This window comes from Corapipo altera, unplaced genomic scaffold (genome assembly GCF_003945725.1).
Source record: "Corapipo altera isolate COAL_440 unplaced genomic scaffold, ASM394572v1 24b, whole genome shotgun sequence".
Classification (NCBI taxonomy): Eukaryota; Metazoa; Chordata; class Aves; order Passeriformes; family Pipridae; genus Corapipo; species Corapipo altera.
In genome coordinates, this window is record NW_020884888.1 from 13,911,151 (window position 1) to 13,934,666 (window position 23,516).

At 36.6% G+C, this 23,516-nt stretch overlaps 1 protein-coding gene across 14 annotated transcripts in view; it reads right to left on the reverse strand.

Moving 5' to 3' along the window:
- The window catches only part of CTNND2 (catenin delta 2), a 631,505-nt gene that overhangs the window by 23,334 nt on the left and 584,655 nt on the right, over positions 1-23,516 (reverse strand). For 9 of the 14 annotated variants that reach the window (XR_003527693.1, XM_027643865.1, XM_027643864.1 and 6 more), the window contains 3 exons: positions 16,601-16,811; positions 13,218-13,302; positions 7,335-7,460 (listed from right to left, as the gene is read on the reverse strand). Coding sequence is in view for 13 of the 14 variants with exons in the window: in XM_027643865.1 (XP_027499666.1) it covers positions 7,335-7,460; positions 13,218-13,302; positions 16,601-16,811 (422 nt within the window). In the remaining variant the exon portion in view is untranslated. Of the gene's footprint in view, positions 1-7,334; positions 7,461-10,422; positions 10,657-13,217; positions 13,303-16,600; positions 16,812-23,516 lie in introns of those variants that run through there. The other 5 variants (XM_027643869.1, XM_027643870.1, XM_027643877.1 and 2 more) reach the window with 2 other exon arrangements.

Consider the following 23,516-nt stretch of genomic DNA (forward strand, 5'->3'; position numbering starts at 1 on the left):
CTGATGCTGGAGGCTGCCAGGTTGTTCCCCAGCTGGCAGAGCTGTGCGATACACACACAGTGCCTCAGTCTGCTTTCTTGTGCACTAGGCTTGACCTCAGCACTTCTTTTTACCCTGAATCTCAATGTACAAATGGCGTTTACTTATAAGTGACCGTTTCTGCATCCCAGACACAACAGAAGTTCAATTGCTTAAGATGCTGAAAGACAAATACATATTGAAATATGTATTTAGGGCAGCATGAGGCTTTAAGAAGGGCTTCTAGTCAGACAATCATTAACCGAGCAAAACTGTCTGGTGCTGGCTGAGTATTATTAAGTTTTCTGTAGGCTCTTTGAAGTGACATTTTCAGAATCGGTGGTTAAACTCATTTTTTTTGAAAAGAGACACATACCTCCCAGCCTCCTTCTCAGCTTCTCTGAAAGCAAAGCCATTATTCTCCTACTGTCAGTGTTCCACCTCAAAATAATCTACAATATTTTCTCACCCTGTTTTTCTCTTGCCATTGCAGTGCATGGGGTATTATATTCTTCTGAGAGTATCACTCAATTTTTTTTCTTTTAAAAAACCAAAAATGGCCTTGGCCAGTTTTCTCTTTTTCAAATACTATTTTGGTGTGCGTTGTTATCATCTTCTAATCACAGAACTTGTACCATAATTTTGTATCTCATCCCTTGATTTTAGCTATGAAGAGACACATGATAAGGGAGAGATAATGCTAATTACTTGACAATCTATTCCAGTGAGAAACAGCTAGGTAACTACCCCCAGTTTTTTTGTAAAGTCTCGGATGTTTCAGGCAATTAATGAGGCATTGCTTTACCTATCCATAATTAATTATTGATTTCCTGTTGCGCAAATTGCAAAGATGACATGAACTAATCTGATGAATAAAAAAGCTATAAGAAAAGGGTATCGTATGTGAGGCAAAGCATGAAGGACAAGACTTCAGATACAGCAGAGTTCATTATTCATTTTGCTGAGGTTATATGCAGCTAAATAATAAAACTCTCAAAACACTGCAATAAAATGTAATAAATTCATTTTTCAAAGCATCACTTTGCCTCTTATACAGAAATAAAATTGTTTTAATATATTTTAGAGGAAATGAAGGCAGTATTTGGCCCTTCAGATAGAATTTCTGTCCTATTTTCCCCTGCATAAGGTATATAACTCTAATTTAAATTGTTAGATTCATAAAAACTATTTTTGCTTGTGTCTTGTGTGTACAAAAAAACCTTGTCTGCAAGAAAATTTTTACAATAATTTTTGATTCGTATTGTCATTTTCATTCCAGAAATGCAATTTCACCTATTTTAACAGGTTTATAACCTAGAAATGCAAACTTTGTCTCTTGGTCACAACATTTCAGGGGTAAGACAAATACTACTTTATGTTCAGGGTCAGTTTCTTAAGTCTACCATCCTTTGAAAGACTAGAAAGTAATCAACACCTCTTACTCTTTTAATGCATTAAACCAAAAACTCAACCAAATACAACTCTTCTATCATACTTGTGAACATAAAATAATAAAAAAAAAGATTATCAGAATAAAATTTGCACCATTGTCTCTCATGGTGAAGAATATGGTAGGACTAATGACACTGACCATGATCAAGAGCCATTAGGACTTTGTGCTTCCCAAAGAGTGGCACTGAAGCTGAAAACAGGGGATCATTTTATTGAAATGTGGAGCTGTGTGACAAACAAGGAACCAGCACCTCTTTGGAAAAATAACTAGATAAACTCCTGCTGTCCTTGGTTTTAGGTCAAAAGTTTGTGAATAATAACACTTAAACTAGAGAGTTAGAGATCCAAGTGATTATTGCTTAGCTGTATGAGTTTTAAGGATACGCTGGTTGGAACACGTAGTTTACCAACACATATAGACATTAATAATATAGACATTATTTTTTTACTGGTATACCTTTAAGAGTTTTTCATTGACTAAGTCAGAGCTTTAGCATGGTTAACTCAAACAGGAACTCACTATTGGACCAAAGCCTAGAACTCTCAATTTAAGTGATCCACAACTTTCTCTAAAAGCACTTTATAAAATTAAAAGTCACAAAACCAATTCAGAGACTGCCAGTGAAGCTTCTCATTTCTACTTTTTGCAGGAAGAAGTAGCTATAGCTCTTTTATCAAGACAAACTGTAGCAGCTAGGAAAGGAAGTAAAAGAAACTCAGAACAAAGCACACACTACAAAAGGGACTCCTTTCAAAATATAAGTTTTCTTTTTTAAAGTCTGAAATGGCAGACATATTCAGGACATTTTTGAATTCTGTTAGCAGTTTTAGGAGAGAAGAGGGAAGAAATGAGAAGGACTGCCTAGCACTTTTTACCCCACCCACTATTAGATAATGTAGAACATCAAAGTAAGATATAGATGCAGCAGCTTAATATTTCATTGACCTTTGATTGAATTTACATGTACTGGCCACATTAAACAAACACATTTAACCTCCTTATAGAACCCAGAAGAATGAGGATGATGATAACGTAAGTACAGCAACACAGTGAAGCATCAGCAAAAGGTGCCCACTGTTATGCATCACAGCATCACAGCTAGACTCTTTACCTCTGAAACAGAAATATGCCATAATTTGCCATAGTAACTTCTTTGATTTCCCTCCCCTCTGTGCTAAGTGAATTTGCTATTACTACAAGTAAAAGTCCTATTGATCTGATTCATTTGAGTAACTATAAGCAGCCATCCAATGCCATCCAACATTGGTGTTCAAGTCTGCTGAAAGAAACTGAGTTTCTCATGCAGACTCTTTACTGCACACGTACTTTTATCTGAACCTTTACTTGAACCTAGGCATCCAAACATCAAGCACACAAGTTAATTAAATATGATATTTTGTTCGGAATGGTAGAAATCATGTTCCTTGAATGAATTTTGGAGAAAAATGACATAAACATAATTTCTCCTAGTGTGTATCTTTAAAACACTCCTGAAAGTCTTTAGAAGGACTTCTGGATTCTTTTCAGTATTGTAGATATGAAGCCAGCTAAACTTTCTTTGCCACTAATTAATATTTATATTTGTTTAAAAATATTGAATACATTATTTAAGTGGTCTAAAAATGTTCCCAGTCCCAAAACACATGCAGGTAATTTTCTTAGGTCTCTATTTTGTATTCAAGTATTAAAATACAATCTTATTCTGAGGGATCATATTTTTGAAAAAAAAAATCTATATGTGTGACCTTCCACTTATTCATAACCTTCTAGATTCTGGATGCCTACTCGTAGCTCTGCCCTAAGGATATTTCAGAAACTTCAGTTATACAATTCCCTTCAGAAAGAAGGCTTTAAGAGAAAGATACTGACTCCTGGGCTGCATTTTAAATTTTCTTTTCTTCAGAGAACTTCAAAGGGTGGAGTACTTTGGAGACAGACTTTACATAATATGAGATTAAATTTCTGTCTTCTAAATCTGTACTTAGTAACCTTAAAATGGACTTGAGTTTTCAAGTGAACAATACCTTGTCATTCCATCATAAGCTTACCATTAGGCTCAGTATCAGTGCTGAGGATGATTTAGCATCACATATGTAGGGCTCGTCCTAGAGAATTGTTTGGACAAACTTTGATTCTTTTCTTATTTGTTTAGCACCTCTTGAGTCTAGTAGGTTTTGGATGAGAATGGCACCAGTTTCCATGCACTCCTTACTAATTATCTGGAAGAATTACTGTTAAATTTGTCTGCTGAATTACTGTTCACTACAATGCTAAATGCTAAAGTGAAGCACTATCATGCCTTTAAGGCCCTCAAGGGAAAAGCAAGAGTCAAGCATAGCTGCAGATACTTTCTAAGCTCATAACTCAAACCATTAAGGTTTATTCCTTTACACATTCCCAAGCTCTCTTTGTTCCAAGACAGAATTATAGAGTCATAGAATCTCCTGAGTTGGAAATGATCCAAAGGGATCCTCAAGTCTAACTCTTGGCCCTGCACAGGATCATCCCCAAGAATCACACTATGTGCTTGAGAGCTTTGTCCAAAAGCTTCTTGAAATATGTCAGGCTTGGTGCTGTAACCACTTTCCTGGGGAGCTGTTCCAGTGTCCAATCACCCTCTGGGTGAAGAACCTTTTCATAATATCCAACCTATGGATATTGTAGACTTAAAGGCAGTGTCTTCTACGTCTACACTGTGTTGTGATTAAGTTTTACATCCACCCCCCCCCACTTGTGCATACATGTACATGTATGTACAAATAGATATTTACCAGCAAACATACAGATATGTTGTCCAACAGACATATAAGTATTTGCTTAAAAAAAAAAGTCATTAGTTTGGGTTTAATTGTGCTTAGTCATCATACATGATTCTTGGACATCACTCAGTAAAAGAGCCTGCACCAAAATAGTACAAGTAAGGGCAGGTCTGGCTTCAGCTACACAGAACCGTTTTCATGAAAATACTGTAATCCGTATTGAATCTTCAGTTCAGCCTAGACTCTCTTAGATTACTACTAATATTTTAAATATCATCATAAACACAGAAGATGTTTCAGAAAGAAATATATAAATACTGAAACATAACTAAAGGAATGTTAGGTTATACTGCAGAGTTAATAAATCCTTGTTGAGACCATGACAAAGAATTTAACTATGTAAAATGCAAAATGATTAGAATAATTGATGCTTATTAACATACAGTAAACTATGAAGTCCAGGAGGATTAAACATTTTAGAACATCTCCCTCTAACAATTGATGTAGAAACACGTTTTGATACTCCTCCATATGTTGTTATTGTTATATAGCTAAGAACATTAATTTTTGGATTGCAAAAGATTTTCTACTCTTTTTAGGCCATGTGAAATACGTTTTTAAAAAAGTAATCACATAATGACGATCTATCTTTCTAGTATCGTCTTACACTGTTAGTAAACTGCAAGTTAGAAGGAACTACAAAAATATTACTTGATATGATGCATAAGCTAAGAAAATCAGAACATGTTCCACTTTACAGAACAAGTGAAATGATAATTATTGACATTAAAATAAAATCAAAACAACATTCAGTTTGCCTTAGCATTTTGTAATATTTTGGTATTTTTTTCTAAATTGTTCTTCTTAAAAAAGTAGCCAAATTATTTTGAATGATAGCACAGCTAGGTGAAAACACTTAATATGTGTGTGTTATGCCAAATGACGACAATCTTTCTCTCTCTTTTCCAAAATTCAAGAACAGTTTATGCACCAGTCTTTCCCTGTGTGAATACTCCTGAACACTTCTGCATATGCCAAAGAGTTTACCTGTATATCTCAGTTAAATTTATTTGCACAATTTCCTCTTTGGCCTTCATGATTATGCTCATGAAATGGACATTCGTATTGTATAGACAAACAGGGTGTTATTAAAGCAGGCAATTGGCAATCAAAAAGCTACAAATGTTAAAATTTCCTCAATAAAGTTTTGAATGATTCTTAAAAAAAACAATCCCTGAGAAGGCTTATCCAATCCAAAGAGGAAGTAAGTTAAATGGTAAGTTTACATATACAGTGATGCTGCCTAGTGCTAATTATGTGGGGAAAAAAAAGAGGTAAAACAAAAAACAAAATTCCAGAGTATTGTATCACTCCTCACAGAAGAGATTTTGTGTCTGTAAGAAAGAATGTGAAAAGATGAATCATATTACACTTTGGTCTGCAGCTACTATTGTTATTTCCTGCAGAATACAAAATAAACCTTTGCTTTAATGAAGAAATACTTTGTATTTGCTTGTGCACTGGCAGAGGCAAACCTGTCTTACATGAACACTGGAAACTAATATACAGCATAAAATGTAGAATTAAGAATAATTCAGCACACACACAAAAATATCAGTAGTGCCAACTTTTTCTCCATTACTGAAACCAATGATGATTTCATGATTCACTGTTTCACACGACTGCCATTTGATAAAGCACCACATTTAAAATGCTCAATTAAAGGTGAATAACATGTTTTTAAGAAAGAAAACAAGAAAGTATACATTTGAAAACTATAACTTTTTGCTATATTGGTTATAGAATCCCCATCTTGTAAAATTATTCAGATGATGCTTTAAAAAAAGCTTGAATATGTTAATTCCACAGAAAATGTCCACATTTTCTTTATTTAAAATTGATTTAGGAATTTGCTTAATTCCTACTTAACAAAAGAAATTAATGTCATGTATCAGATGATGAAATGCTGGCTGTTTTGAATATCGTATTCCCGTTAGCTAAAGATTAAAAGGATTTACCCTAACCTTGAAAGATATTTATGTCTAGGGTATTTAAGTGACATCTTCTGTAATGCCTTCTCTCTTCCAGGCAAACTTAGTGCAAAAAACCAAAAAACTGAAAGAAATAGCATAACTACTTTGTCCTGTGTAGCCAGCAAAAACATGTAAATTCCAATTGTCTCTAAATATTTTATCAGAAATAATACACACATATATATATGACATATAAAAAAAAGTCTGTATACATGTATAATAATACATATATGTACACACACACACACACACACACACACACATACACACATAGATATAAAGGTTTCTCCATGGACTTACTTGAATGCTATGCATATGTAGAAGGTATTTTGTTTTTGCAATAATGCCACAAAGTAATATTTTAATATGAAAAAAATATTAGGAGTAAAAAAAAGAATACACTGGTTAAGGAAATGGAATTTTAGTACCTCAAATTAAAGACTGCCTCTAATAAAAAAATGCCCGGTCCTGCTAATTCTCATCAACTATAATTCTGTCTGAAGGAAATATTTGTCGTCCCTATTAACAGAGATTTTGAAAATTAGCATTTTAAAAAGTTTAAGTAACTCCTGAAAACACTGATTTTTATGCAAATATACCAGTTTACCTGGGTTCCCCTTAATGAAATATGCAGCTATTGCTTTTTTCTTAAGAAATAACATTGCATCAGAAAACAAAGCAATGTGTCTGATAAATTTAATCTGCTATTGCAACACAGTGCTTATCAATAGCTGCCTTTCAGTTTGAAAGGTTAAGACAATCAAAAAAGAGATCACAGAAATGCTAGCATGATTGTCAGGGAACTGAACGTTTTCCTCAGAGAGAGCAAATCTCTGCACACCTTCCTCCTGTGGCTGAAATGAACAGGAGTACTCTCTTAAGTGAAGTGAGACGCTTTCCATCTAGAACCTACAGGGTTTGATGAATTAAATTGTTTAACTTAAAATCATATTCTCCAGCAAGGTTTTTTTACTTTTGATTCAAATGTCTCCTGTAGAGCTCTTTTGAGTACAAATCTCAGTATGCATTAAACATAACAATTCAAGAGTGGTCAGCTGACAGCCAGAATACCTGGGTTGGGGAATAGATTCTGGTTTCTTGGCTCTGGGAGAGAGTATGCTGAGCGTGCCATGACCCAGAGTCGTGGGTTGGTGAAAATCCTCTGTCATCAGTCACACTGAAGCTTGGGGACGCCCACTGCCATAAATCAATCAATCAGTCAATCATTTATTAATCAGGTACTTACATTTTCATAGTTAATATAAAAATGGGCTCTAAACAATGCCTTCTCTATAATGATACTCCAGCTTTATATTACAGTGGGGTCTTTATCTTAAATTAATTCATCCTTTTTCTAAGAGGGTGACATGTTAATCTGAAAAAGTCCTTGCCAATTGTGCAGAAATAAATTAAGCCCTGCTGAAAGTTCAGCACTGCAAAATATGTATGCTCACGAAAAGTCTGAGCACATGAATAGTTCCCTCAAGTCAAGCCACTTTTTGAGGAACTATTATGTTCTGGAGTAAGAATTTAGATGCTTAATATAGGGTATAAGTTCTGCACAGACCTCTTCACTAGATAAATTTAACCTAAAACAGCTTCTTTTGGGGGATGTCTGACTAATGATAATCTTACCACAAGAAAATCCAAATGATGTGTCCCAAGTCTACATGATAGCATGTTGTAATTAACATTTTTAAAGTGTGAGTATGTATATTTTATTTAAAAGAAGACTTTAGACTCTAAAACTCCTTGACCAGGGTTTTGAAGCTCAATACTGGCAATCTTCATGGAACATTTAGCCACAAAGGACCTTCTCATAGAGTCATCATTTTATTATTCTGAAAATCATGAAAAGCGAGTCTTCTTCTATATCCAGATGGGCCTTAACTCCTTCTAAGGCTTTGGACAATTCTACATGTCTTTTCTAACCAATGATAAACAAGGTCATCTTCAGAGTGACTACTCTGACTTCATTAAATGCCTATCACAATACTATCCCTGTTGTAAATGGCACAGTACAAGCCGAAGGACGGCTGCCTGTAACAGACTTCCTGGTTTCAAACATTGGGTGGTATTTTTATTCATACAGCAGGTGAATAGGACAAACATTTCTAATATTCCATGCAGAACAGAAACCTATGAGGGGGAAAAAATAATTTCTACAAATTCATCATGACCCCTACTTATATATTGGAAGAAAGAGTAAGTTTAAACATAATAGAATGTAAAAATATTTTGCTGGAGCCTAAGTGGTCAGGCAAAGAAAACCAATTAATAGAAAACATATTCTTCCTGACACTTCCTCCAGCTCTTTAATATTATGCACATTTAATGTTAATTGAATCTTGTGTTTAGGTAATAATTTTTCTTTCATGTTACCCTCATTTAGCACAACCCTTTTGCTCAAATTTCCTCATGTAATTTAACAAGCTATCTGCATTTAAGAGGAGTTGGTTATCTTCTTGAATACTGAGAGAAGAGTTTACTTGCTAATGGAAATCTGCTCTCTTATAGTCACAACTGTATTTTCGAAGATGTCTCCAAATCTTCAACCAACTAATACCCTAGAGACTGGAGTGGGGGCCAGTGATCCTGACTTGGAAATAGGTGTCTTTAAAGAACCACTGTAGCAGCTCCTTTCACATTGCTTAGGTGGCTACATATAAATGGGACAGGACCTCTCTTTGCAGACTGCAAGCAGCACTTATTTCTCCTGTTTACCATTCAGGTTACCAAGATACTTGAAGAAGAGGGGTGTACCAGCAGTTTGAAGCATAGGGACAAGCTGTGGGATAGCTCCTGTACCTGGTCTTTAATAAGTGTTGAGCCGTTAACTCACCTATGGGGCTATGGACCGTGTGACCACTAAGCATGTTTCAAAGTCAGATTTTAAGTATTTCAGAATAGACTCATGTAAACAGAGGCAGAAAAATGATAATTTATGAAAAAAATGTCTTGCTCGCAGAAAGCAAAGAAGTTTGAAAATTATGACATTGTCTTTGGGAGACAGTATTTAATCTACTGATGAAAAACTGTGATGATCACCCCTTTTATACACAATCATAGAATCAATCAGTTTGAAAAAGACCTCTGAGATCATTGAGTCCAACCCATGACCCAACATCACCCCATCTACTAGACCATGGCACTAAGTGCCACATCCAGTCTCTTCTCAAATACCTCCAGGGGTGGTGACTCCACCATCTTCCTGGGCAGGCCATTCCAATGCTTGATCACTCTCTCTGTAAAGAACTTCTTTCTAATGTCTAACCTAAACCTCTCCTGGCACAGCTTAAGACTGTGCCCTCTTGTCCTACTGCTGGTTGCCTGGGAGAAGAGACTGAGACCTACCTGGCTACAACCTCCTGTCAGGTAGTTGTAGAGAGTGATGAGGTCTCCCCTGAGCATCCTCTCCTCCAGGCTGAACAAGCCCAGCTCCCTCAGCCTCTCCTCATTAGATTTGTGCTCCACCACCCCCACAGTAAAGAATGTTATTCTAACATCTGATTTAAACCTACTCTCTTTCAATTTGTAACCATGCCCCTTTGTCCTGTCACTACATGCTCTTGCAAATAGTCTTTCTCCATCTTTCCTCTAGACTCCCTTCAGAACTGGAAGGTCTGAAACTCTCTTTCAAGAAACATATCCCTAGCTTAACCTGGCTTACTAGATTTAATTTTCTGTGTCTCCCATCTCACTGACTTGTGGAATAATTTTGCGTTTTTCAGGATAAAAAAGACAGATAGGATGTTAAAATTTTGTGTTGTTTGTATTAGCCAGATACCCTACAATCTTGAGACACGGTATGTTGCTTGATTTAGTTGATGAGATTAACTAAATTCTTGCAGTTGTTGCTGCAGTTTTTGTCTGTAAATAGCCTAGAGAAACAGCAGATGTCTGTCAGACACTGAGCAGCAGAATGAAATTTGTGCGCACAACTATTTTTCTTAAGCAAAATAGATGAAGCTGGAACCTTGAAATCTGTTAAATGTGGGCTATTTTTTATGCAACAGTTGACTTTGACAGTGTCCTCAGAGGCTGCTTCATTTAGGTTTCACTACATAGGTGCATCACTGCTAATAGCCTTGGTTAAAGCTAAGATCTTGCTCAGTCATGATGGGATTGGAGCTGGCAGGAAGCACTGCACATACCCTGCTTAGGGCAGCCCTGCTACTGGCAGCAGGTGGGGGACCAGTTTCTGACTTCTGCATTTTTCTCCACTCCACAGCCAGGAGTCTAGCAGGGAGTGCTGCAAATGGGAAATTGGTGCCTATGCACTTCTTGGCTTTTGGTCCTTCACAGGTGTGGCAGGTCATTAGGCATTCACACCAACCTCCAACTCTGGATTTCTGTCAGTGCAGTTTATCTTCTGACAGCTATGGGATGTTTCCTGCAATGTTGAGCAAAATTAGAAAAATGAAAGAGGTTTTAATGTTTTTGCTGATCCAGTCATATTTGGATTAAATATAATGACTGCTACTTTATCAGCAGTAAACATATATTGCCTTCATTTGCCATTAATACAAAGAAAAATACTTCTATTCTTTTTACCTCTTCTTATTGTACTGTGAATGTGTAGCTTTAAGATATATGACAATTCAAACTATTTGGTTACACTGTTTCTCAAACAGAAGAAAAGTGCTGCTGCTTTCACTTAAATATGATGTGATACTTGTAATTTCCTTGTATTACTATACAAAATTGTGTCTCTGTTGGCCAATTCTTTGAAAGCAATTGTACAGATACTTCAGTACATAGGAGGAAATTGCTGATGGTTATGCAATGGGATTTACCTGCACTTCAAAAAAGGCTGTGCGTGTGCAAGATACTGCAAAGTGCTGATCTTATTACACTGTACATTCACTCATTTATACTGGTACACATATTTTAATGGGACAAAATAAAGATTATGTTGACCCAGCATCTTTATATTACATAACGAGATGACTATTAGTATAATGCAAACTCTTCTAATTTTCCTATCATAAAAACATTTCCATTGCTTTCCAAACAGTGGCGAAACTCAGACAGCTAGCAGGAGTCAGCCTACTACAGGTAAGTTTAATAACTATTATGACTTTATAAAGAATATTGTATGTATTTTAATTAAAAGGAGTATTTTAAATTAACTATCTGAACATTTTGATTAAAAGAAACCATATTTATACAAGGCTTAGCAGCATATATAATGGCATGTAATGAGTATACAAATATGTAGCAGAGACTGACCTTCATTTTAAGATTCTGTGAAGCCTATAGGAATTAGCCAATATAGAGATCAATGAAATACTTCCTGAGAATATTAACAATCTGACTGCTATGAGTGTCCTGGAAGCTACCTCTAAGGCTAGCTTGTCCTATTTTCCATACCACAAGCATATATTTGTGGCCACGGAAAACGTTTTTAAGCATGGTAGGTACTTAGTACCTAAGCATGCTTAGTATGTAAGTACATTACCAAGCATTCATGCTGCAGCCAACAGAATGTCCTCTAGCTGGCAGTATACTCAGAAGCCATACAGCATATTACCTCATGCGTGGAGCAACCCCAGAAACTGCTTTTCCATCACGGCATATATATATAGACAGAAGGTTGGAAATGAGCCAAACATTGTAAGAACCTCTAAGAGATTATGGTGCAATACAGTTCACCCTCTACAGCGCAGCCACCCACATACACAGAAGTCAGGCTATGCACACTTCCAGTGTGTTACTGCCTTGCATCAAGAAAAGCCTACTCTAGCTCGTGTTTGTTGCCACCTCTTAACGGGACAGTTGAGTACCAGCTTGTTAGTTGGAATGTCTTCACATATGGTATCCCTAGGGCTGCTAAGGATGACTGAAAATACTGGAAGTGAACAATGGGAGACACTCAATAATCATCTTCCTCACTCCTCAGACTTGACACAAGCAGGGCTGAGGCATGCAAAAGAACAGCATTTCAAACAGAAGGTCAGCTTCTGCCAGTTTGAGATTCAGCGCATATATTTCATGTAACTAAGTTATTTTCTTGTGCAGAATATGTACAACACAGACTACGCCACTGTGAACCCTCCCTACTTCACCATTGTTATGCCTCAGCCTTAACTAGGACCTGAACTTTTCTGCCACAAGAAGTCTTAGCTCTCTTTGATGAGATTAAAAATACAAACACAAACATCAATTAGACAAGATGTGAAATTCCAAGCAAGAAGACATTGGAGAACAAAATCTGCAGGCTGATACTCACATGGAATGCAATTCAGTTTGGAAATATACACCAAGAATTACTTTAAATGTTGTCATTTACTAAGTAGACAGTTATGTTTAAAAAGCTATATAGGCTGTTGTTCCACAATATTGTATTACCCTACTGCAATTCATTTTTAAGAGGTTAGCAGGCCTGTGGAAATGGCATTGTACTACGGACTTCACAGACTGTCTGAAAACCAAGTATATAAGGCTACTGTCTGACAGCTGATAAGAAGTGAAGCTACCAGGTTTCAGCCCAGTTCCACACGTAACTGCTCCCTAAGCACCACTCCTTCAGATACTCTTGTTTACAATCTCATGAGGAAATTTGGGAGCTGAAGGGCTTGAAATCTAGTAATCTCCTCAGAACAGGGTTGGGAGGTGCAAGAAGGACTGGTCCAGCAGCAGAGCTTGCATAGACAGGTTTGTTCTATGAGTAGGGGATTTCACTCTCCAGGGCTGCCAGATCCAGCACTTTTTCTATGAATTTATTTTAAAATCAAATTCACACCCCATTTTTACCACCACACATATTTTCAAAGGGAATTTCTATGTTAAAAGTAGAAATGAAGGAAAAACTAATAGCTCCAAGTATCTGAAACTTTAAACTCCAAGTGGATTTCCAGTCACATAAACAAATGTTTTGGCCTAAAGTCTCTCAGCCCCAAAATTGGGGTAACAGTACGAAAGATGATAAATCCAGAAAATACCAAGCCTTACCTTCTTGTAGAGACTTCTCAGGTCTCTGTACTGCCACATACTATTGAGGACCTGAGATGCTGCTTTCACCACTTTAGGCGAATGCCTGTTACACACATATATTAAAAAGGGAGAGAGAAAGAAAGAGTGAGAAAGAGACTGTTAAATACAAGACACCATTCATCCCAATTTTCAAATGCATTGCTATGGATTTAAATGCACAATTAAAGTGTGTTTCAAGTATACCATAAGATCTTTGGTTGGCATCTTGGAGATCACTGTGTTTTTAAGCAAGGGCAATATATATTATTTCTAGGGTACTAATCATTCAGTGAGGAGCAAAACGTGCAACTCAGTAAATACAGGGATTCACGCTGAATGCATGGTAAGAGGAATGGGAGGTAGCAATTGCCATAATTGTTGAGAACCCAACTGGCATTATATACATCTAAGATATCCTGGCTACAACTTTTGGCATAAAGGACAAGGAGTCAGAGCTAGAGTTTCTTTCTCCCTAAGGTTCCAAACTTCAGCTCTTGACAGTGTGCTCAACTCATTAAGTTCCTTTAAGCAGTGGCCGAAAGAAACACTCTAGTTGAGTGATGAGCACCAGATTTCAAGTGCAGAGCCAAGATGCAGAAACAGAACTAATAATAAAAAGTCATGATAAATTTCATTAGGAATCCAAATGAGGATTTGGATGTTGCTCACATCATTATCCTTTAATGATGGTAATACAATGTCATGTTGAAAAGCATATAACTTCACATGGGTTTTCTCTTCTGATAGGTTTTGAAAGAAGATCTAAACTATTGTTACAATCGGTTGGAGTCATATATTCCTCTTGAAATAGGTAATTAAAAAAATCTAAAAAAAAATATATCAGACAGCATTCATCTCAGTGAAGAAAGGTCAAAGAGGAACGTACCAGGAAGATAATCCAGCCCACTGAGATAACCCAGCACACTGTGCTAGAACAAAAAGATGTAAAACACTAGAAAACCTTGCAAAGGCCAAAGTCCAGAATGAAGATTGATAGAGTTTGGGGCAGCCATTGAGGTGATTTGTGTTTTACTCAAAAGAGGCATACAGATTGCAAAACCAAAGAGAAATCAGAAAACCAGCAACATAAGTTACTGCTTTGGGCAGAAGTCTTCTCAGGGGTCACACTTTGATTCATTCTGTGAATTCTGAGAAGGATCACTGGTAGGCTGACAGTCAAACTGGTAAAGCAATGTTCATGACACAACTGATTCAATTAACTTATACAGTATTTTCCTAGTAATTTATTTGGTGCATTTTTTCCCACTTTTATTCCACTTTTCACCCAGAGTACAGTAGTAGGTGGGTAATTGGTGAATAAACAGGACTTTGATAAACCCTTTCAAGCATAATTGTTTTTATTATACTTCCAGCTGTACTGGCTGATGGGGTGCTGGTAGCACGGAGTAACGAGGAAAATAACTGTGCCAACCACTGCCCAAGTACTGAGGAGAGAAAGGAACTATGCAAAGCTGATATGGGCTTGGCCAACATGACCTTATGAACATAAAGTTCTTTCGTGTGGTCATACAGAGAAAGCGTTCAAGCCCTGGGCATATTCCAAAGGCTAGTGGGGCCAGCCCCACACTCCTGGCACTGATATGTACCAGGGCGCATGGCCAGTCTAGTATCCTGCACTTGTAGAAGCACGTGCTTTATACTGGACAAGATGATTTCATACTGAAGTGTTTTACTGTATCAAAGTGAGCATGCCAGAACTTTATCCAACGACCAGCAATTTTGATTTTTAAACAATCAATTACATGTAAGAAACCAAACCAAACCAAACCAAACCAGCAGTGCACAGTGCTAACATTTCTGAAAGCTGAAAAATGAAACTTTTACTTCAGATGGGCATTTATAGCACTGTATGTTGAGAGGTTTTCTTTTCTAGAACTGTGTAACCTGTTACAATTATAACACATGACTGCATCTCAAAGTACTTGAGAGGAAGGATACATATCATGATTTGGAAGGGCATTTTGGAATTACTCAACATTACCTGGGCTAAATATATTATTTAGAAATAGATGTATTTCTCCTCACAGTTATGAGGAGTATTTAAACAGGGAATTATACCCTTGGATCCTCCTAAAACTGCCCATGATACTTTGAAAATTTCAAACTCAACAGGTATTAATAATCTCTATCAGATAATGAACAAGTAGACAAATGCATTATTCTGAGGAAAGACACATTTGGCTTAAGTGAAATGGATATGAACCTACTTGCAATATCAGTAAATTTGATCTAGAAAATATAAATATATAAATTTAAATAGATTTAATAATAACAAAATGCAATTGTAAACAAATTGGCAGAGCATGGGGAGTTTCCACAACGGGAATCACATACTTGGTCATGCTACTACTTTTTACCCCTTATAATTAGAATGTAAGAATGTTTCAATAATGAATTTGGTATGAAAGGAAAAGGGTGACAATAGAGGAAAAGAAATGTGATTAAATTATATTGGCAATGCTCCAATCACATAGGCGAGCATAAGTTCTCATACCAAATGTAGGGTGCATAAATCTTTCCTTCGGGTTGTGCCTGGCTTTGTGGGGCTCTTTTAGAGCTCTGATGCTGCAGTAGGCTGTGTGATGACAGCTTCAAGCAGGTGGACTGATGGGTTTTGTACACTACAGTGAAGGCTTTTTGTTTTCAAACTGCCATAGTCCCATTGCACTATACTTCAGCAGGTTGACAAATATGAGAACCAGGCTATCTGTTTTAGGCAAAAGAAGGATAAAGAGTGAACTCTTCATGAAGAGTGTGTACATAGGCAAACAGACAAGATGAAACCATAGCTGTTCTGAAAATGTCACAGTTGTGTGCAAGACTTTTTTTGCCTCACAAAGCAGCCTAATGCTCTCTTGGAAACAAGTAGTTAGGAAAACCCATGGATCTGTTTTTCTACTGTGCCCCGCCTTACCAGCAAGCTGGTGGCATGGAAAAGCCTGCTGTGAAGAGGGACAGTGACTTTACATTCTTCACCCCTAGAGCAAGAGGAGCAGTCACCCCTTCTGCAGGGTACAATCCAACTACTCTTGTCCCTAATGTTTATCAGGATCTTCTGGAATTGCTCAGAGGTAGTGGTTACTGTAGATAATTACTCTTCCTTAAAATGCACATGGAGTGCACTCCCCGCACTGTTGATGGTACATCAAAAACAAACCAAAGCAGAGGGAGACTTTTGGTACTGGCATTGTCTGTTTCTTGTCACCTTTCACACTGGGCATATGACTTCTGGTGAAACTAAAGAATTCAACTCACGATTGCACAGAGAAGGCGAACACATTCAGGACTAGTAATAACTACTGGAGAGGTTAAAAAGGTGCAAGGTGATTTGCAAAACATACTTGTCTCCTTTACTCTTAGATATGCCAACCAGTTTCTCAATGCCGCCTGCGTCTCGTAAGGCCTTGGCATTCTCCATGTTTTTAGTGATGACTTCATGCAGAGTGCAGCAAATGGCAGTAACGGTGTCATCAGACATGGCCTTGCTTGCTGAGCTGTTGCTGTTGTTAGCGCCTGGCAGTCGGTGGACCAGATCCCTCATGGCATACTTGCCTTTGTTGAAAGAAAATGAAGGGACAATTCAGAAGATACAGCAATAAAGGGTGATGGAGAAGAAGTACAGGGGAAACACGCAAGACTATTAGCACCATTTGCAACATTGCATGTAATCTAATTGAATACTCATATTACTTTGGAGTAAACCACATTTATATGATTGCATGTTCAAGCATTTCACACATTATGGACTCTAATACTTCCATGCTGCATCAGTTGGAGACTTCGGATATGGCTATAGCATGCCCTTAAGAGAATGAAACTATGATAGTAAAGGCAAGTATATGTGTAAAGATAACCTGAATGACACAGTTTACCAAATTTGGCAAGTCCTCATCTCCCACCAAACAATTCACAACTTGTTACTATAAATTAAATGTGCATCAATTGTTAAAACCTCAAGAGTAAATGCAAATCCAACGACGTTGTTATTTGTGAAAAAAAATCTTCTCTGAAGGACCAGTTTAATTCTATGCTGTGTGCAGTAACTTAACTGGATTTATTAGTGTTTCTTAGACTATATTGTTCAGCAAGGACACCACCTTTTCCACATATCTTTAGCTGTACTGACCAGAAAGGTATTGACCAGAAAGGGAGCCTTTCTGACATCTATTCCAGTCTGGTATTTAGTAAGGAGTTACCTAAGAAAACACTAACTCCAGAACTTAAAAGCTCCTAAAATGAAAGGAATTTTTAAAATGGTCACATTGAACATTTAATGAAAAAAAAAATTCTGTCAATTACATTTGGACTCAATGATATTAAAGGTCTTTTCCAACCTAGATGATTCGAAGATTATTATAATTTTTTCATGTTTCAATGAACAGATTTATTTTTTTTTTTGCAAAATTTCCCCTGAAAGTTGTGTAGTACTTGTGAAAATAATACAAAATCAGCTTCTGAGAATTTATATATATAGTGTAAATGTAAATGTAAATACATATAAATGTAGGTCTGGGCTAGCACCAGCGCAGATACACAAGAAGCCTCACATCAGTTCTAGAGGATCACTGTTATGGTAAATGGCTGCTCACTCCTTCAATGTGATGAAGAGAAGACCTGAGATGGTGCAGGCCTGATGAAGTTATTACTTAGGCCAGTGAAAAAACTCTGAATCACCTTCAGTGCAGCTGTGCCAGGAATTTGCATACAGCAATCACCACGAGTGGACCATGAAGAATGAAAAGGACAGGAAAATTGGGAAATATAAATATAATTAGTAATCTAATCTACATCCCATTTTGTGAACGAAATAATCAGGTATTATTGTTGTATATAATATGATAAGTTAATCAGATTTTTTGATAACTTAAAAATGTTCTGATCAATTAGTTTATGAGTACTTACTAAAAATCTTATTTCTGAATTCATAAAAAGTTGTTTGCGTCCATATTTGAAAGCAGAGGTAAGAAGAAAGTCACATCTTTTAACTATCAGACATCGAACCATTTTTATGTCTCACAATTTTGCCTGCTGTGGTAGAACTATAGTCAGTAGTATACACAGAATATTCATAATACAGATAAAAACTAAAATCTCTGTACTGAACTGTTAAACTTAAAGATTATCAAACAGATTTTGTAGTAAGGTGAGGTCTTAGAGAATACTCACTCTATATCACATAAAAACATTCCTGATTATCAAAAACATTACATTCCCAACAAAATGTGTGCAGTAGCATTTGAATCTTGCCAGTGTGCCGCAATACAAATTCTGTCCTCAAACATTTTTATTTCTTTGAACTTAATAGTTAATTTATTTGCATTAGAATTTTAAGCAATACTATTAATATCAGATGTAGTACTATTACCACCACTTTCTCTTTCAGAAATGGTTTGTTTGAGCAAACTGAAAATCTTCTTTTCCCCTGTACATTTATGAAACAATGTTCTACAACAGCGTGATATGTTATCTACATCTGCATCTGTTGGTTCTGTGTAACATGAACACATTAATAGTTGTTTATCACTTACACTGATTACTTCAATTTACAACATATATCAAACTAAGATGTACATAAAAAAATAAAATAAACTATTATTTGATGTGGTTTTTACTCTTCTAGCACAGTGCCTGCCACTGGTCAAGTACAAGTAGATAAATCAGATCAGTGAGACTTTCTGCTTTACTCTGTGCACACATCCAGAACAGACCAATGTTCCTTTTTGCTTTCACACCTCACTTAAATTGCAACAGAGCATCTCATCGCCTCAGTCCTCTGATGGAACCAGATCACAATGATCATTCCATTAGCAGCCAAAGATTGCAACCCTGAGCACGGGGTATAAGGAAATCTGGAATGGCTGCTCCAAGCAGATCTCTTTCCTGGAAGTAGCCTAGTATTCCAGGTAATAGTATTCATACCAATATACATGCTTCTTACAATAACTAAAAGCTTTGGAGCTATCAGGGAAATCTCAGTAGGAAAACTAAAACAAACACAATCAAGCACAGTATAAGCATTCTGGATATGCTAATGCTCAGCAGTTCTAACACATCTGCCGTGTACACCCTTCATTAGGCATGAGAAGACCAAATCACTAATAGATACTTCCAATAAAACAGATTTTTTATAGATGTGTAACAGTGAGACAGTACAGCATTCCTTATTCTGAGCAGTTGTAGTAATTCCAGCTCAATACTACTATTCAATTCTTAATCATCTGTGTATTTAAACTATATTATATTATGTATAAAATATATTCTGAGTGGGTCTGGTTGGGGTCTTTTTTTTGGTTGTTTTTGGGGTTTTGTTTTGGTTTTTCCCCCCCCCCTTAAGAACTGCATGAAATTTAGCCTTTGGATAGCAAGTGCCAGAAGACTGACACTACACATTTTGTAGACCTAAAATCTAGTGAGTGTATTTCAGCTGTTGCAGCTATGCAAGGTGGTGTCTAGTTTGTAGACCCCCCCCATCAGAACCCGTAATGACAGTGCCAGGCCCCAAGTCCTGCCAGGAGCTGCCTGTGGGGGTCACAGGCTTCCTCCTCCGTGCCCTGTCCCTAAAAGGCGTCAGAAGACAGAACTGCCACCTTCAACAAAGCTATACTCACACACGTGGGTAAAAGCAACTGACCACAACTCAGACAGGTATCAAAATGTCAGACAGGCTCAAAATGTCCTTCCACGGGTTTACCAGAAAAAGGTGGCACACCAGATGGAATAAGAGGAAAGTGGTTGGGCAACAGAGTTGATCTAAGCCACTGTTTACATGGTCTTAAAATCTATTAACAAGTGTAACTGTTAGCATATTTTCTGTGGTTTGAGTACTTTGAACACTGTGTTAGCTATTTGAAAATACATCTGGGATGAGAAAATCCCCTGCCTTAGCCATAAAATAATGTGGCATTAATTTAATTTCATTCAAAACTTATAAACTTATATTGAAATAGCAGTAAATTTGCTTTAACATAGAGTTAAGTCACGGAAGTTGAAAGTAAAGGACTATTTATACTTCAAAAACCATTCCACAGTAACTTGTTTGCATTCTAACCATGTTTTCTAAAACTATACATGTAGTTAGGTAATAAATTATTGTACTACATTCACAGAAAAAAAAAACAACAGTTACAGTTAACTTCTCTTAACTCAGTTATGTTACTACTTCTTTACTACAGACATGAAGAAGAGTCATGTTTTCTAGCATTAGCTATAGAAGAAACCTTGCTCTACTTAAGAGTGGTAAAAATGTCAAGTAATGCCACAGGTATTGTTGCATCGGCCCACCACAGCTGACAACACGTGATCCTTGACTTTTGCATTAGATTCTGTAGAGCATTTGCATTCAGAATTATTTTTTTCAATGTTAAGAACCTCTTCTGAAAGCAGACTGAAATGTGTAACGGAAACTAGTCTTGTAATGTCAGCAAAGTATTATCTAGCACTACTAGTAGAAAGGCCAAGCAATTCAGCTTGCAGCAGCAGAAGCTTCCCTGAAATGGAAAAAATGAGACCTGATGAGGGTCCTGGGAAGAGAGGTGGATGTGTGTGAGGATTACATTTAAAATAAACAGCACTGTTAATTTTCATTAGGGTTCACACAGAACTACTTTGATCTACAAACAGATTGATTTTTTATCTGAACAACATCACACATTCTAAGACTCAAAAATTATTTGAAGCTTTTAAAGAGGATTTACGTAATACGATTAAACATAGTCAACAGTTTGACAAGAAAAAAAATCATATTTATTTGTTCAATTTCACTCCTAAAGGAAGAAAGAAAGACATTACATAGCCATAAAAGGAAAGGGGTTTTCCTGTGGGTGCTTGGGACAGCATTTTTCCGATACTACACATTTAAAAATTATTTTTCTCAGCCAGGACTTCCATTGCTTTCATATTAAGAGGGTGATTCATCTAACACCATGCACTTAAGTATTTGCTTATTATTTCAACAATGAAGATTTAATGTCCTTTCCTTTGCATGATAAAGTCTCATTAGCACCTTAATATCTGCCTCCATTACTTAATTCAGGAAACTTTTTACTTCATAGGATCAAACTGATAGCTGGCCTAAGAGAGACTCTGCCTTCAGAGTCAAACAGTAGAGCAAACTATTCTTCTGGTAGATTTAACCAGAGTAAAAGCATCACAGATAAGGTTCTATTTCTGGAAATATTTCCCTACTATTGCCTTGAGACAAATTCACTGCTGTTGTAACCTCGTTGACTTCATTTCCATTTTCAGTCATCTCTGAAAAATTACTTTGACACACTGGCAAATTTATTAAATAGTTGTGACATGGTTCCTAGTTTGAGGGAACAAGACTAGGAAAACTGACCTATTGAAAAAACAAGAAACCTCAAAAAGTTACTAATTCAAACTAAGAACCCTGTCCTAGAAGTAGAACTTGTTCTCTAAAAGTAATAGTTCACCATTTTTTCCCCCTTTAAGATATCCATTAATTCACATATGTAGCTAGATAATACAAAAATGGCAAAATGTCACTATACTTTATTGTAAAGATACAGATATTCTATGCCAGATCTACTGGTGCTTGTCTGTCACAATATATGGGAATTTCCTTCTTTTTGTGCTAATATGCGCTACACTTAGACATACGTGGTTTCGGGCACTTTTACCATCCTTGTGTTTTTAATACCATTCAATTTCAGCATTTCACAGACTTTATGGAAAGAGTATGACTGGAAGAGCTCTTATTCTTACTTTCAATCATTATTTAATAAATATGCCAAAACTGTCTACTTAATTTGTATGGAACAAATTTTGATCATGAGTCAGTGTATTCAACTGATAGTCTAATAAAAGTTTCGTTACTTTTCAAAGAGAGATTTTTTTTTTGCCACTGAAAACACATGAAGGGGTATTGTTATTGAATTATGAATTGTTATTGGAAGACCAAAGTGGAAAAAAACTCGAGCAGTAGGACTGACAAGTGTGCCCTGAAAAGCATGAGCCCCACCACTTTTAGCAAGTATGAGAGAACAAGGGACTCTGTATCAGTTTGGGATTTAGGTGTAAAAAGAAAGATTAAACCATTTTCAGTCATGTAGGGGGAAATTTTTGTGTAGAGAGGGAGCTAATAAACTTTCAAATTCCCTTGGATACCTGAGATACCTACACAGAGTTAGTAGACCTATGGAAAACACATAGCTCTTCTGGAAAAGCAGATGTGAACAAGGTAGGAAACCCCATGGTCTTTAAAGTTTAATGTTTATCTCTAGGCACATAGCTATGTTTGGCCAAAAATGTTTTTTTAGGTACCCGAGTCCTTTTACTTCTTATAGTAGTGACATGCACAAACATTTGTAACCTCTGGCACTTCAGAGCAAATGCATATGAAGGCATTTCACTACATAATGGTAATTGACTATAGTACTTCAGTTATTCCTATCCAAAAAACCTCTCACCTCAGATAATTGATAAGGGAATCAATCATTGATAAGGGAAAGAGTGATGGATTAACTTAAACTGGTTTCAGTAAGCAGCTCAAAGCTCATGGCCTGGAGCCACTGCTTTAGCTGCTTCACATTAAGCATAGCCTGTCATTTAAGTTGGGATAATGAGTACTCTAAGCTAGAGAACAATGCCAGATTTCATTTCCTTACAGGTTTACTTGAATTTAAATTTTAAGACTTTGTGGAGATAAATTATTTTTTGAAAAGACAGCATGAATAAAAACCATTACACACACATGCCCTCCTGTGCCCCCAAGGACAGACATGAGCTTTGCTCATGGCTGCTGAGATATAACAAAGAATCAGGTGGAGGTCTCAGATTCCCTCTTCAGTTCAGATAAATGATACACTCTTTTCAGTTTTTCACCATCTCTAATGACAGGTGGCAAGATTTCAAGATAAAAGATTGGTATTTGGTATGGACCACAACAAAGAGGAACAGTATCTTCCCTGATGTATTGTATGTGATGTGCCAGTCATTGGTTTTCTTTTTTAAAAATGTTTTTTTATCAAGAATAAATTCAGCTATCAGTAGTGTGGCATATAAAGCTCTACAGGGAGCAGGAATAGTCATCTTTTACAGATTTAGGGAAGAAACCCTCAAACTTCCAATGTGTGATGAAAGTATGTGAAACACCAATAACTGTGTGGCAATGTCAATTGAGATTTGCTTGTAAAAGAATCAAATATCTAAAAGGGAACCAATATAGAAGCCTTTATCTTTTGAGAAAGATTAAAGATGTTGGTTCTATATTTTGCAGAAAGAAAGGTATGGCATGAG